We start from the raw sequence: 14,996 nt of genomic DNA, 5'->3' as shown, positions 1-14,996 counted from the left end.
GAGGGGTGGGAAGGGGTGAGTGGGGAATCCAGTGGTGGTTCCTCAGAGCCGGTTGCAAGTGGAGGTTTAGAGTCAGAGACAAACCCAGAGAGAGGCATGGAGAGAACAGTAGCTGGCAGAAAGATTTCGATCACATTGTGGCAGCATTGCTCTCAATGTATGCGTGCTGTGCACACGTATGTGAGTTGCAAATCGGAGCCAAACCATGTTGTCTGCAGACAGTACTTGTTACCAAGTAGCAACTCTTTGGTTTGCCATGTGGCTGACACGCAGCTGGCACAGTGGACTCCCGCAGATTGAAGGCATCATGACTGCTGCCAGTATACCAGGCATTGACCTGTATGATGCACTGCTTATGCTCACATCAGCTGGATGTTGAGGGAGTGGAATCCTTTTTGGTTCTGGTACATGGCAGAGTTAGCATGCGGCATCTGCAAAGCAATGCAGTCAATGGGACCAAACACTTGTAGAATTGTGCCAACAGCTATAAGGAGTCAACCGGGAATTGATGGGTAGGTAGCTAATGAACCCTTTAAATTTCACTGCTGAGGCTGTCCTTCAAGATAATGAAAACAGAAAATGCTGGAAAAATTCAGCAGGTCTGGCAGCATCTGTGGAGAGAGAAACAAAGTTAACATTTCGAGTCCATATGACTCTTCTTCAGATAATACTTGAAAAAAGATAAATGTTAAAGGAGCAAGGGAATGTGACGGACTGGATAGCTCTTCCAAACAGCTGACACTGGAGCGATGGGCTGACCATGGTGTTCTCTATTCCAGAATACCCTCTTGCAGCAGATGTTTTCGATCCCAGACCGATGTATTGTTGTATATCAGTGCTCCCCATTGAGCCGTTTACCTGTAAAGAGACTTGCCATGGCCAGGAATGTGGACGTGCCTCATTACCGGATACGATCCTCCCAACAACGTTCGGCAAAAATTGGGGGATACCACAGTCCCTCGGCCAGTCTGAAAACCCAATAAATATAGATGTCAGCATGGACTGCTCTCAATATATAGCTGTCTGTCTCACACTCTATTGACCTGTTGGTCTATCTATGTAGGTTATACCTATCAGGAAAGATCAAACAGGCTGGAACTCCTTTCTCTTGAAAAAAACAAGGGTAGGAGGTAATCTGATTGAGCTCTTTAAGATTATGGAAGGGTTTGACAGAAGAGATGGAGAAAAGATGTTGTCACTTGTGGAGGGAACCTAAACAAGGGGCCATAAGTATAGGATGGTCACCAACAATTCTAATAGGGAATTCAGGAGAAACTTCTTCACCCAGAGAATGGTTAGAATACCACAAGAAGTATTTACGGTGAATAGCATAATACATTTAAGGGGAAGATGATAAAGTAAGAAACAGAAGGATATTCTGGTACAGTGAGATGAAAAGGGGTAGGAAGAAGCTGATTTGGGGTGTGAACACCAGCATAGATTAGATGGGATGATTGTCCTTTATTATTGTTGTAGGGTGGCTGAGTTGTATTATTAATGATAGAGTTGATCAGCAGACATTTCTTGGGTGGAAACTTTAAGTTTATTTACAATATACTCAGCAGTAACTACATGTGTGCTTTCAACTCCAACTTTATCTTTGCACTGATTGCTGAGGTAGCCTGTGCTACTCTCCTATTGGTTACTACAGATCATGTAATCTTGCCTAACAAGTATTATTCTTAAAGGTACATTACACATGAAATAAAACCATAATTACTGCATTCCTCCTCCTTTAACTCAGCTATACATATATTTACATGTACATATTTTTCAAGACAAAAGAATATATACACTGGGTAAGGAATTTACAAGTTCAGTCTTTCAGGTGGTTTCCTGGTACGTGTGGAAGGTCACATGTCCACAACTTCAGATTCTTTGTTAGGAACCTCCTTTTCCGGAGTTGCCTGAACATCAGGTGCTTCGTTGGGCACTTGCAGTTCTGTATCCTCAACTCTTACAGGAACATCAAACATGTCAGTTCTGGGTTGAGTAGCCTCAACAGGGAAACGCAGACCCGGTCATGATCATTGATGGAATCAAATCTTGGTGATTTGTCTCTCTCTTCCTTAAATGGTCCACATGTTTATGGATGACCTGGCCTTCCACCTCCATGTGGTAAGACAGAGGCCCAGTCACCACACTTGTTTCACCCGGTAATCATTTTGGTCCTTCCCTGAAGCTTTTCACATATACCGGCTCTCCCATGGTAAATTTCCTCTCGCAACTATGCCAGTGTGGTTTAGTTTTCTGGCTTCCCTGACTCCTTTCCACCTTCCCCTCTAAGTTCAGCATTTTTAAGCTCAGTCTCGTCCTGAGATGGTGTTTCAACAATAACTTCGTAGGTGTGACACCTGTTGTTGTATGAGGGCTGGTCCTGTAATGAAAAAGAAAGCGAGCTAGCTTGGTTGCCAAGGAATTGCCAGTTAGCTTTTTCATGCCTGTTCTGAACGTTTGAACCACCTTTTCAGCCAGTCTGTTTGAGGAAGGGTGGTACGGTGCAGTTTTCACGAGCGCTATCAAGCGGCACTTGCTTAGCAATAACTTGCTCATCGACATCCAGTTTGGGTTCCGCCAGGGCCACTCAGCTCCTGACTTCATTACAGCCTTGGTTCAAATATGGACAAAAGAGCTGAACTCCCGAGGTGAGGTGAGAGTGACTGCCCTTGACATCAAGGCTGCATTTGACAGAGTGTGGCATCAAGGAGCCCTAGCAAAACTGGAGTCAGTGGGAATCGGGGAAAACTCTTGGCTGCTTGGAGTCATACCTAGCACAAAGGAAGATGGTTGTGGTTGTTGGAGGTCAGTCATCTCAGCTGCAGAACATCACTGCAGGAGTTCCTCAGGGTAGTGTCCTCGACCCAACTATCTTCAGCTGCTTCATCAATGACCTTCCTTCCATCATAAGGTCAGAAGTGGGGATGTTCGCTGATGATTGCACAATCATCACGACTTCTCAGATACTGAAGCAGTCCATGTCCAAATGCAGCAACCATAATTACTACAACTATCTATCTAATTGTCTGCCTATCTACTTCTAGTATAAATCCTACTACTTTCTCTCAGATTTTCCTTTCTAGCAGACTGACTGGTCTTGCCAGTTATTGCACGTGAGCAACTAGGAAATGACTCTTCATCCCCCCTCCAAGAGGACGATCCTGGCCATTGCTTAAGGTTTCTCAACAATAACACAGTTGTGTTCGGCTCTAAACCAAAAGGACATTTACCCCACAATCCCTCCCTTAGCGACTCAGTGTCCTGCACCAATACAATCACCATTTCCATTGCCTATTGATTGAAAACAAGGAACATGTTTGAAGTAGTAACAGTGTGTTGTGAAGAAGCTGTTGAAAATCTTTACAAGGGAAATGAAGCCAATATCTTTGATGCAACGCTCAACCTTATGCAACAGACAGAGCAATGGTTTAGAGTCACTGTTAATGAGAAATTACATTTTCTGGGCTGCACTCATAAGCAAACATTTATATGTTGACATTAATCATTGAATCATAGAATGAATCATAGAAGGAAACCATCTAGCCCATTGTTCCTGTGCTGGCTCTTTGGTAGAGCTATCCAATTATCCCACTACCTTGCTCTTTTCCCATAACCATGTGTTTTTTTTCCATTCAAGTGTTTATCCAATTCTCTCTTGAATGTTACTATTGAATCTGCTTCCATCCCCCTTTCTGACAGGACACCGCAGATCGCAACAAGTCGCTACATCAAAAAATGTTTTCCCATTTTGTCTCTGGTTCTTTGCCAATCACCTTAAATCAGTGTGCTCTGGTTACTGCTCCTTTGACCACTGGAAATAGTTTCTCCTTATTTAATCTAACAAAATTCTTTATGATTTTGAACACCTCTATCAAATCTATTCTTAATCTTCTCTGCCAAAAGGAGAGAAGCTATGGTATTTGTGGGATGGGGGAGGGATTGTAGATTAAATGTCCCTATGGCTTAGTGACTAATGCAACTGTGCTATTGTTGAGAAGCATCAAGCAATGCCCAGGTTTGTCCTCTTGGAGGAAGGATGGAGAGTTATTCCCCTAGTTACTGATGTGCAATAACTGGCACGGCCATATGCTACCATTAACAGTCAATCGGCTAGAAAGGAAAACCTGAGGGAAAATAGTAGGATTTACAATTGACATAGATGAGTAGACAATTGCATCTTCTCTGGTCTCTCCACCTAACTGAATCTTTCATCCCTGTACCATTCTTGTAATATCATTAGCATATGGCTAATACAAGGGTGCAATTTCAACTTTCATTGTTGCAATCTGGCACCAAAAAGTTAATAAAAAGGGAAAAAAAATACGAGAACGAACTAGCCAGGAATATAAAAACAGATTGTAAGATCTTTCAAAAACATATAAAAAGGAGGAGAGTAGCTAAAGTAAATGTTGATTCTTTGGAGGCAAAGACAGGAGAAATTATTATGGGGAATGTGAATATCACAGAGACATTAAACAAATACTTTGTGTCTGCCTTTGTAATCAAAGCCACAAGTTACATACCCGAAATAGAGGTTAATTAAGATAATTAATATCAGCAGAGAAAAAAGTACTGGAGAGGGACTAAAATCCAACAGCTCTCCAGGAACTGATGACCTACATTCTAGAGTTATAAAAGAGGTAGCTACAGAGATAGGGGATGCACCGGTGATGATTTTGCAAAATTCTCTAGATTCTAGAATTGTCTCAGTGGATTGGAAATTAGTAAATGTAATTCTCTTCCATCCTACAGGAATGTAAGCTGTGACAGTTTGAGCAGGCAACAAGATGGCAGATGAAGTATAATGTTGGAAGTGTGAGGTTATTCACTTTGGTTGGAAGAATAGAAAAGAAGAATATTTTTAAAGGACATGGAATTTGTAAATGTTGTTCAGAGAAAGTTGGGTGTTCTCGTACAAGGGACATGGAAGGTTAGCATGCAGGTACAGCAAGCAATTAGGAAGGCAAATGGCATGTTGACCTTTATTGCTAAGGGAATGGAGTACAAGAACAAGGAAGTCTTGCTACAATTGCCTATGGCTTTGGTGAGACCACACCTGGAGTACTAGGCATTGTTTTGGTTGCCATACCTAAGGAAGGATATGCTTGCATTGGAGACGGTACAGTGAAAGTTCACTAGATTGGTACCTGGGGTGAGAAGGTTGTCCTATGATGAGAGGCTGAGCAAATTGGATCCAAAGTCCAAAGTGACCTCATGAAATACACAAGATTCTGAAGGGGCCTGAAAGGTTAAGACACTGAGTGAACAATAAGGGGCTAATCATTTAGAATTGAGATGAGTAGACATTTCTTTACTCAGAGGTTTGTGAATCTTTAGAACTGTCTACCCCAGAAGGTTGTGGATGCTCATCATGGAATCTGTTCAAGGCTGAGATAGGCAGATTTTTGGTCTCTTGGAATTAAGGGAGCGGGCAGTGGAGTTGAAGCCCAAAATCAGCCATGATCGTATTGAATAGTGGAGCAGACTTGATGGGCCATATAATCTACCCCTGGTCCTATTTCTTATGTTTTTATGTAGGTGCCTGTATGCTCAGATGCAATTTAAAGATTCCAGAGCCAACATTCTCCTCTCAATCAACACCACCAAAGAAACAGACTAACCAATTATTAATCTCAATGTTGTGTGTAAGGTCCCACAGGATTTTCCTGCATTATGAATGACTGCACACCAAAGTAATTTAGATGAGGTGGTTGGGGATGTTGCTGACATTGATAAGTCAGGCAATACAGGCCTTTCAGTGGAACCATTGACACATTTAACACTATGTATACAGTTAGGTGCAGTGTATCACAGAATTTGTGATGGCACTATAAACCCATTTATCCCTGAGTACAATGGGCTTCCTAGCAAAACATCACCACTGTTTTTAACGGCAATAACAGTAGCTCATAAAGCATTATTCTGTTACCATGCTTTTTCACTTGCTCTCCTTATATTAACGTCGCTGGCAAGGCTGGCATTTATTGCCTATCCCTCATTGCCCCAAGAAGGCGACAATGGGTCTTCTCCTTGAACGATGCGGCATGAGTGCCTCCATGCTGCTTTTCATATTATTGTAGGAAGAGACAGAGCCATCAAAGACTATTGTGGTCCACCTGACTGCCTCCATTGTCAAAATCCTATGACAGTTTGAATGCTTTCAATAATATTAGGATGAGTTCTTCTGTTCGCAAAGTGTTGATTTGCTAAGGTGAGGAAAATTGGGGCTTAATTTATTGGGTCACCAACAGTCCTGTTGACAATTGCTCGGGGGGGTTGATTTCAGAATTAAACAGCTCACCTTGTGAGTTGAAAACATGGTAGCAAAAAAAAAATCAATCCAATACCCCACTGGCTGAATTCACTCCCTGGTCTTAGAACAGAAGATAGCAAGAGGAAGAGAAACCAATCAATCATCTTTAAAAAAAAACATAGAAACTCAAATGAATGGCCAGTATAAATTATTCTGGTATGAAGCTGGTGAGTTCAGTTGGACTCTTGGGTGACTCGAGCTCCCAGGAGCTTTGTGTTTCCTGACAAAGCCAGCCCAGTGTTTGCAGAGACTAAAACTATCAGGAATTTGATTAATTGTTTCCAAAATACTATAGAACAAGCTGAATAATGAAAGTCCGGCTTTTGAAATATAAACCCATGGGGTGGGGGGTGGGCCAAATTTGTAGCATAAAATCATAGCCTCATTTTACACCCTGACCATGTTCTTTTCCATTGACTTTAAGATGCCCAGTCTTTACATTTTTAATTGTAAGTTTTTTTTTTGTGAAGCTGCCCTTCCTAAAAATTAATTGGGGGTCTCCCGCTCAACCCCCCATAACTTTAGTGGGAGATGAATGATGGACAGAGACTCCATTTACTGTAAGGGGCCCACCCTCCTGAAGAAATTCACCTCTGCCCCATTCTCTCTCCAGGAAACTGAACTCTCCAAATCCTCAGCAGGGATATATTGGCCTTGGAGGGGTGCAGTGCAGATTCACCAGTTAAAAGGTTAAATTATGAAGACAGGTTGAATAGATTAGGGCTTATTAAGGGGTGATCTAACTGAGGTGTTTAAGGATGATTAAAGTATTTGATAAAATAGAGGGAAACTATTTCCCTTCATGGGGGAACAAGGTGAGGTACTTGTGACCTTAAAATTAGAGCTAGGCAACCAAGGAATTATGTCAGGAAGCCTTTCTACACAAGAGAATTGTGAAAATCTGGAACTCTTTCCCATCCTTACACAATCTGGCCTACATGTGCGCCCAACCCTCATCAAAGTGGCTGACTGTTAACAAGTTGACTCTGAACTGCATTCTGAAGTGGCCTAACAAGGTACTGAGTTGCATCAAAACTGCTGCCAGTGGTTCAAGACAACTACAATTTTTAAAAAACTAGTCCAACCAACACCATCAGGGGAGCACTGTTGCCCACAAGGGCTGCAGGGGAAAGTCCACCATCATCTTCCTTGGGAAACTTGGGATGGGCAATAAACACAGCCGTGTCAACATCACTCACATTAAAATATCAAATAAAAAGAAACTTATCTGTATTTTGATTGTCTCTGTTCCATGCTCACAGTATTTTTATGGTCGCTGATCCACGCCAACATTATTTAGGTTGTTAGTAAATGTTTTTTGACTTTTTGTTTTCCATTCAGAAGGCAATTTCAACTCGCTTACCTAAATGTGTAACTTTGCGTTGAAGGCCATTGCCAATATACAAGGCCTGTGTTAGAGACAGTACAAAGGCAATAAGAGGCACACTCTGTCCCAGCATCTTCAGCAGCATTCCATTGTGTGATTCTAAACATTCCTCCCTCCATTCCCTTATTTATATAAGTGATGGGCATGCAGGGGCCTTCATGTGACTCGATGTCACTATTGTCCCTGGATTAACCTGCTCTGCTGTACAATAATAAAACCCAAGCTAAACAGAGGGACACAGATGCTTCTGGGTGCCTTGTCCCTCTGTGTGCATCTGCTTGTCAGCCAATCCCATGGTGAGTCAAATCAGTTGTTTCAATAATGGGTTGACTGACCATGCACAAACAACTGCATCAGTGACTACACATCACGTTCTAGAAAGTATTGTTTTGGGAAAACTGGTATGATTTGGGAGCAGGAACAAGGCCTCCTTAACAAACTGTAACTCCTGCCATCGTGCTGAATTTAGCTATGATCATGTCATTTATGGGCGTGGGTTTATTAGCTCCTTTTAAAAATTGTGGCATGGATTGAGGTACACCACACTCTTAGAAGAGTGCCTGTAGCGAATCATTAGAAAAACATGCCTACTGTACACTTAGAAAAGCATCTCCAACTGCATCCTTAGAAGAGCATTCATATTTGTCAGTCACTCTGTCCCTAATAACAGATTCTATTAACTTCCACACAACAGACCATAGATTAACATTTCTGTAATTTCTCACTTCCATCCTTCTTAAACAATGGAGTGACATTTGCAATTTTACAATCCAATTGGACAATTCCAGAGTCAAAAGAAATTTGGACGATAATGACTAAAACAACTGCAATCTCTTCATCTACTTCTTTTCATATACTAGTGTGACAACCATCAAGTCCTGAAGATTTGCCAGTCTTTAGTCCATTGAAATTTAATTTACTTATATTAAATCTAATAAATTCCTCCCCTTCACTTATTTTCAGTTTTCACAAATCTCTTCAAAGTGATCATTTAACAACTCTGCCACTTCTTTATTTTCAATTATAATTTCACAAATGCCTATTTTTAAGAGACCCATGTTACCCTTCTCTATCCTCTTAATATATTTGAACATATGTGATTTGGTGTCAAGTTTTGTTGATAACACCCCTGTTAAGTGGCTTTGGAACTTACAGGAGCTATATAAATGCAACTTGTCATAATTTTCTGTTATGCTTCATATCCTTCAGAAGTTTTGTCTCGTAATCTTTTTTGCAGCTCATTTATTTCTTTTATCCTTTTGCTGTTCTTTCTATCTTTCCCAGTTTGCAAGATCTCCGCTACCCTTTTCATTTGTGTAAGTTATTTTAGTTTTCTCCTACCTCTCGCCTCTCTTGCTGTCTGCAGTTGTTTAGTAGAGCTCTTACCTTTCAGGATTATGCACAGGATTTGTTTAACGTTAAACACTTCTTTGAACACCCCCACTGTTCATCTATGGTTTTACCTGTTAAATTTCCCCTTGGTTTATTGTGGCTAATTTCTGATTATCCCTTCAAAGTCAGCCTTACCTGAATTTAATACCTTGGTTGTGACTCACCCTTCTTCCCTCTCAAATCTGGTATTGAATCCAGTCATGTTATGGCCACTGTTGGCAAGGTTAACAAATTCTGGCTTATCATTTTGTGCTGACTTGGTTTAGTTTTAGTTGGACAGCTTTAGACCTGGCACTGTCCTACATCCGCTTCTACAATTTCTTGCCTTCTCATTGTAATCCTCAATCCTCTCTCATTTCACAAAGTTAGTTGTCAATTAAATCTATTGATACTCCTGTTTTAATGACTTTCCCTAGCAACTTATGCCATATGTTCATTGGCTGTCATATGAATTCCTGATTTTATGTTAATTTCTGAATTTTAGGTGACATTAATCGGTTGCTGATTAGTTTAAAAGATCCCATGTTGTAAAAGGTAAGTAAAATACCAAGTACTATGATCTGTGTAGTGCCCTAGACTAGTTTCAATCAGCTAAGAGGATCAATGAGCAATTTACCAGATTTATTTTTCCTTGATTGGCCTTGTTTATTTTTCAAACAGCTATGTGGGTGGGTTCCATCAGGAACACTCAGCTCCAGACCCTCTGGCGGAATTTTCCGGTTCTGCCAGCGACGGGAGCAGAAAATTTGGAGAGAGGCCAAAAATCGGAATCCCGCCAGTGGGAAATCAGTTCAGAATTTTCCCCTCACCACTTTTATAGTGAGCTGATGGCAGGTCAGCTTTCCCGCTGATCGATGTTGGGAATGCCATTAGACTGGCCTGAATCATGTTCAGATAGACGTGGCGTGCAGCTGTTGGCCCTCACTTTGCTCGTGACTTCGAGCTGAGTGCAAATTCAAAGCCTTCCTGCAACAGTGCTGCTCCGGTTTCTCGCCAATGCCAGTGAGACATCACACTGGAAGGGGCGGAGGGTTGGTCTGCTCACTGGCTTCCTCCGTACTCCGGGAGGCTCTGTTCTTTGGGTCTCATGCAGGGCTGGACCCTGAAACAGAGACTGGCATTGCAACTGAAGGTGTTGGGGGAGGGAAGGAGGATGGAGACAGGGGGACAATGGGCTATGCTAGGGTTGGAGAGGGGGTGAGGGTAAGAAGGACGGAGACATGGGGGACAATGGGCTATGGTGGGGTTGGAAAGGGGGGTGAGGGTAAGGCAGATGGAGACAGGGGGACAGTGGGCTATGGTGGGGTTGGAGAGGGGGTGAGGTAAGGAGGACGGAGACATGGGGGACAATGGGCTATGGTGGGGTTGGAGAGGGGATGGGGGTAAGGAGGATGAGACATGGGGGACAATGGGCTATGGTGGGATTGGAGAGGGGGTGAGGGTAAGGAGGACAGAGACATGGGGGACAATGGGCTATGGTGGGGTTGGAGAGGGGGTGAGGGTAAGGCAGATGAAGACAGGGGGACAGTGGGCTATGGTGGGGTTGGAGAGGGGGTGAGGTAAGGAGGACGGAGACGTGGGGGACAATGGGCTATGGTGGGGTTGGAGAGGGGGTGAGGGTAAGGCAGATGGAGACAGGGGGATAGTGGGCTATCGTGGGGTTGGAGAGGGGGTGAGGTAAGGAGGACGGAGACATGGGGGACAATGGGCTATGGTGGGGTTGGAGAGGGGGTGAAGGTAAGGAGGATGGAGACAGGGGGACAATGGGCTATGGTGGGGTTGGAGAGGGGGTGAGGTAAGGAGGACGGAGACATGGGAGACAATGGGCTATGGTGGGGTTGGAGAGGCGGTTGGGTAAGGAGGACAGAACTTGGAGGGCTATGGTGGGGTTGGAGAGGAGGTGGGGGTAAGGAGAACAGAGACATGGAGGACAGTGGGCTATGTTGGGGTTGGAGAGGGGATGGGGTAAGGAGGACGGAAACATGGGGGACAATGGGCTATGGTGGGATTGGAGAAGCGGTTGGGTAAGGAGGATAGAATTTGGAGGATAACGGACTATGGTGGGGTTGGAGAGGGGGTGGGGGTAAGGAGAACAGAGACATGGAGGACTGGGCTATGGTGGGGTTGGAGAGGGGATGGGGGTAAGGAGGATGGAGACATGGGGTAACAATAGGCTATGGTGGGGTTGCAGAATGGGGGTATGATGGCAGGCAGCGGGGAAACCAAAGGTAGGGAAGCTGGAGCCCAACATGGAAGACTAGAATGCAGACACAGAAGGGGGTGGGTGGGAATCGAACTGAATGAATGGGAGGGGATGCACGCAGACTCCAGACTGGGAGGGGAGTGTGGTTTGTGTTAGTGTGGCACATGAGTGATGGATTGCACAGAGATTCATGGAGGTGGGGGAGGGGAAAGGCTAGCACAACTCATGAATGGGGCAAACCTCTTCCAGCCTCTGTGTGATTGAGATGACAAGTATCAGGGTTGGCATCTTGGTCACCTAGATCTGTGACTTTGTGCCTCAGCTGCAAGACTGTATCAGTGAAAATCTAGTAGCGCAGATGCAGTTCTAGAGCATGACATTGGCTTTCTGTTTGCGAGTGGGAGGTCTACTTTATTTGCCCAGTATTCATTAATCTGTTACATCCATCAGTCCACAGGGAGAAGGAGGAGGGAAAGGGCCTGGAGCCACCTAGCACAGCTTCAAGAGGAGGCCCGGCCTGTAGCCCATGGTCCAGCAGAACCCCAGTAATACCTAGAGGAGGTTAGACCTATCCCATGGAGGTGACTCGCATGACCAATGGTCAACCAAAGAAGACCTTCCTGTCTGGAGATAAGCGAAAGACAAGGCTGAGCACATCTGCACTTGTCAAGAGATGTGGTGGATCATATCTGCCATACCCTGCAGGAGGGTCTAATGTCCCATGAACTGGGAGACTATCCCCTGCCAGTGCCTCTGAAGATCACCACTGCTCTCCATTTTTTTCCTGCAGATCATTATAGGGATCCACAAGAGACCTATACAGCATCTCACGTACCTCAGCACATAAATGTATCAAGGAGGTGACAGATGCCCTCTACAGTAAGGCTCATCGTAATGTGAAGTTCACACGCAATGAAGCTAGCCAGGCTGCTAGACTTCTGGGGTTTGCAGATATCTCAGGTTTCCCTAGAGTACAGGGTGAAATTGATTGCACACATGTGGCATTGAGAGCTCCATGGCGGCAGCCCCTGATGTTCATTAATAGGAACACTCAACTGGTGTGCGATCATCAGAAGCACATCATACACATTTGTGCCAGGTATCCTGGGAGCTCCCGTGACTCATACATCCTGACTCACTACCAGGCGCCTCACATATTCAAAGGATCTCAGTGATTACAGGGCTGGCTGCTACAGGATAAGGGGTACCCACTTAAGCGATGGCTCATGATATGCCAACACGATCCATCATCGAGCAGATATTGGTATTCTGAAGATGCGCTTCTGCTGTTTGGACCACTCAGGTGGGGCTTTGCAGTACTTTCCACAAGGGTGTCCCGCATCATCATGGTCTCTTGCACCCTTCACAACCTGGCACTTAAAAGGGGTCCCTTGCCAGAGGGGGACATGGAGGAGGCTGAGAGCTTTTTGGATGATGAACAGCAGAAAGGGCAGGAACTTGAAGAGGGAGATGAGGGTCAGCTTCCACGTGAGGATGTCATCGAAGAAGCATGACGTAGAAGATGTGCCTGTGCCACACTGACAGCCACAAGATTCCAGGGGGAGTAAGGTGCAGGCAACAGGACACAGCCACATTCCTTCTGCCCCTTAGTGCCAGGCCAGTGCACTGAAAGGCCTTTACAACCAGTAACATCGAGAGCAAGTTCAGCATTCGGACTTGCACCTTCAACCCTCATGATTCACCAGGCCCTAATCCTTGGAAAATTCAGTGGCGAACCCTATATCCCTGCATTCTGGGAAGTGAAAGTCACACAACAGCCCAAACACAGCGTCAAAAGACTTGATGCAGTCGTCGTCACCTTAATGAGAAACTTTTAACGGACACTGAGTTGTGCGAGTGGTTGGAGAGACCATCATGGCTGCAGCCTTGTGCATTAGCACTACCAATGAAGGCAGCCATCTCATTTTGAGAGATAATAACAGCTAACCCTCCAAGTCTATTGAGCACGCCTAACTCCATGTTGCCTTGTAAGGAGTAGAGGTTGCTAATGCATTTGGCAGACACTTCCAGAGAGTTTGACACATCTGCCTGACATAACACAAGGGTTGAGTAACTATCATGAGTCATCTACACATCACTTGAATGTGAGGCTCACAAAGGGAGGCGAGCCCTGAGTGGGAGCATGGCTCACCCTCGCAATAAGAAGGCACAGAGATGTATATGCATGGCGCTTTCAAATGACGAGACCGTTCTCATGAGCAGAAAATATATTTACAAAGGTGCATGATAGATACAGCGATTGAACACCCATCACCCAGAATTGATGTCAAAGTTTCTTAATTTTTCTAACCCTACTGCTGCGTCCAGGTTCATCCCCGACATCTACAGTAGAGGTGGAGGCATCTTGCTATCTGCTATGCCCAGATGTCTTTGATGATTTTGGCAGGCATCCTGTGGAGGGCCAAGACCTGAAGGGCTCAAGCCTGCTTTGGGTCTCCTGCTGTGGGGATGATGCACCCTCCTCAGCTTGTACAGCAGGAGGTGATGGTGTCACAGGCAGAGGGGATTGTGATTGGCTGGACACTCTCAGAGTCACCTGGGCGGATTGTCCCGGGAGTCTCCAGTTGCCGTTCCTCCTGCCTGTGGGTGCCCGAGGGCCTCTGTCTGACCCCTTGAGAAAAAGGGGCTCAAGAGAGGTTAAGGTGCCCCGACCTCCTCTCACCCAGCCACTGATGGATCCCACCAATGCCTATAGAGTCCGAGCGCAAATCTCGCAGGACCTGCTGAACCAAGGTCTCCAAGGCAGCCACCACCCCTCCCATGGAAACCTCAAAGCGCTTGCATGTCAGAGCAGTAGATCCTGCCAGATTTGCACTAGGACTGCATTCTGTTGCTATAGGCATTGGTGGGATCCATCAGTGGTTAGGCAAGGGAGGGGGGTGGTGGAGCACTTTAACTTCTCGCCAGGAGCCCCTTCTCCTAAAGGAGTCAGACACAGAGGGACTCCTCCATCCATTGCCCTGGTCTTTGGCTACCTCTTGCGACCCTACCTGATTTTCCACCGTCTGTTGTTGGATCTCCAGCATGTCAGAGATGACCGCTTGCAGAGGCTCATCATCTGACTCAGACTCAGTGAATGCCTGATCTCCAGGCTGTCACTGCCTCCGACTGCTGCGGAGATGTGTCAGTGAGATGTTCTCCAGAATGTGACCCTGAACCTAATCTAGATCCATGACCCACTGCTGATGGAAGCTGCAGGTGAATGGAGTGACAGTTCTTCCTCTGATGCATCCTCAGCATCCTCCTCTGAAGTGGCCTGGGGGATGGGGCTTATGGTTGCTCTGGTGGTCTGTCTGGGCCTCTAGTACCTGTAAGAGAGAGAAGATAGATTTAGTTCATAGGCAGGCAGAATACAACATTGCCTGTCACTCACTGTGATTATCAGAATGTGATCAACTCATGGATAGCTCATCCATACTGGCTTGCTGGGAGAGGCCGATCTCACCTTCCCGATCTCTTCCTCATCCACCAACTCAGCGGCATCCTCCTTAAAGTGGGTCAGCTCATGGACGTCTGCTGACCCTCTTCCTGTCCTGGATATGACCCGGTGGTTGTGGATGAGCTTGGCTTCCATGAAGTTAAGTGGAATGGAACGTGATGAGAAGAGATGTAGGAGAGGTTGGCCAGCATGCGTGCCTGCTGTGTATGCTGAGCCCTCCCCAGTAAGGGCTTAGGATGGAGTT

At 45.2% G+C, this 14,996-nt stretch overlaps 1 protein-coding gene and 1 long non-coding RNA gene across 4 annotated transcripts in view; one reads left to right on the top strand and one right to left on the bottom strand.

Annotated features, from left to right (window-relative positions):
- The window catches only part of LOC144668532 (uncharacterized), a 66,822-nt gene that overhangs the window by 16,015 nt on the left and 35,811 nt on the right, over nucleotides 1-14,996 (top strand). Inside the window, exon 2 of the long non-coding RNA XR_013573516.1 lies at nucleotides 9,574-9,623. This is a non-coding gene — a long non-coding RNA (uncharacterized LOC144668532). The remainder of the gene's footprint in view (nucleotides 1-9,573; nucleotides 9,624-14,996) is intronic.
- LOC144668530 (elastase-1) overlaps nucleotides 1-14,996 on the bottom strand; it is a 52,178-nt gene that overhangs the window by 13,448 nt on the left and 23,734 nt on the right. The window contains exons 1-2 of one of the 3 annotated variants that reach the window (XM_078530660.1): nucleotides 7,674-7,807; nucleotides 859-968 (exon numbers count right to left, since the gene is read on the bottom strand). In XM_078530660.1, the coding sequence (XP_078386786.1) occupies nucleotides 859-968; nucleotides 7,674-7,782 (219 nt within the window). In that variant the 5' untranslated portion in view covers nucleotides 7,783-7,807. Of the gene's footprint in view, nucleotides 1-858; nucleotides 969-7,673; nucleotides 7,832-14,996 lie in introns of those variants that run through there. The other 2 variants (XM_078530661.1, XM_078530663.1) reach the window with 2 other exon arrangements.

This window comes from Cetorhinus maximus, chromosome 27 (assembly GCF_964194155.1).
Source record: "Cetorhinus maximus chromosome 27, sCetMax3.hap1.1, whole genome shotgun sequence".
Taxonomy (NCBI): domain Eukaryota; kingdom Metazoa; phylum Chordata; class Chondrichthyes; order Lamniformes; family Cetorhinidae; genus Cetorhinus; species Cetorhinus maximus.
This window is presented reverse-complemented; position numbering and strand designations above follow the sequence as displayed.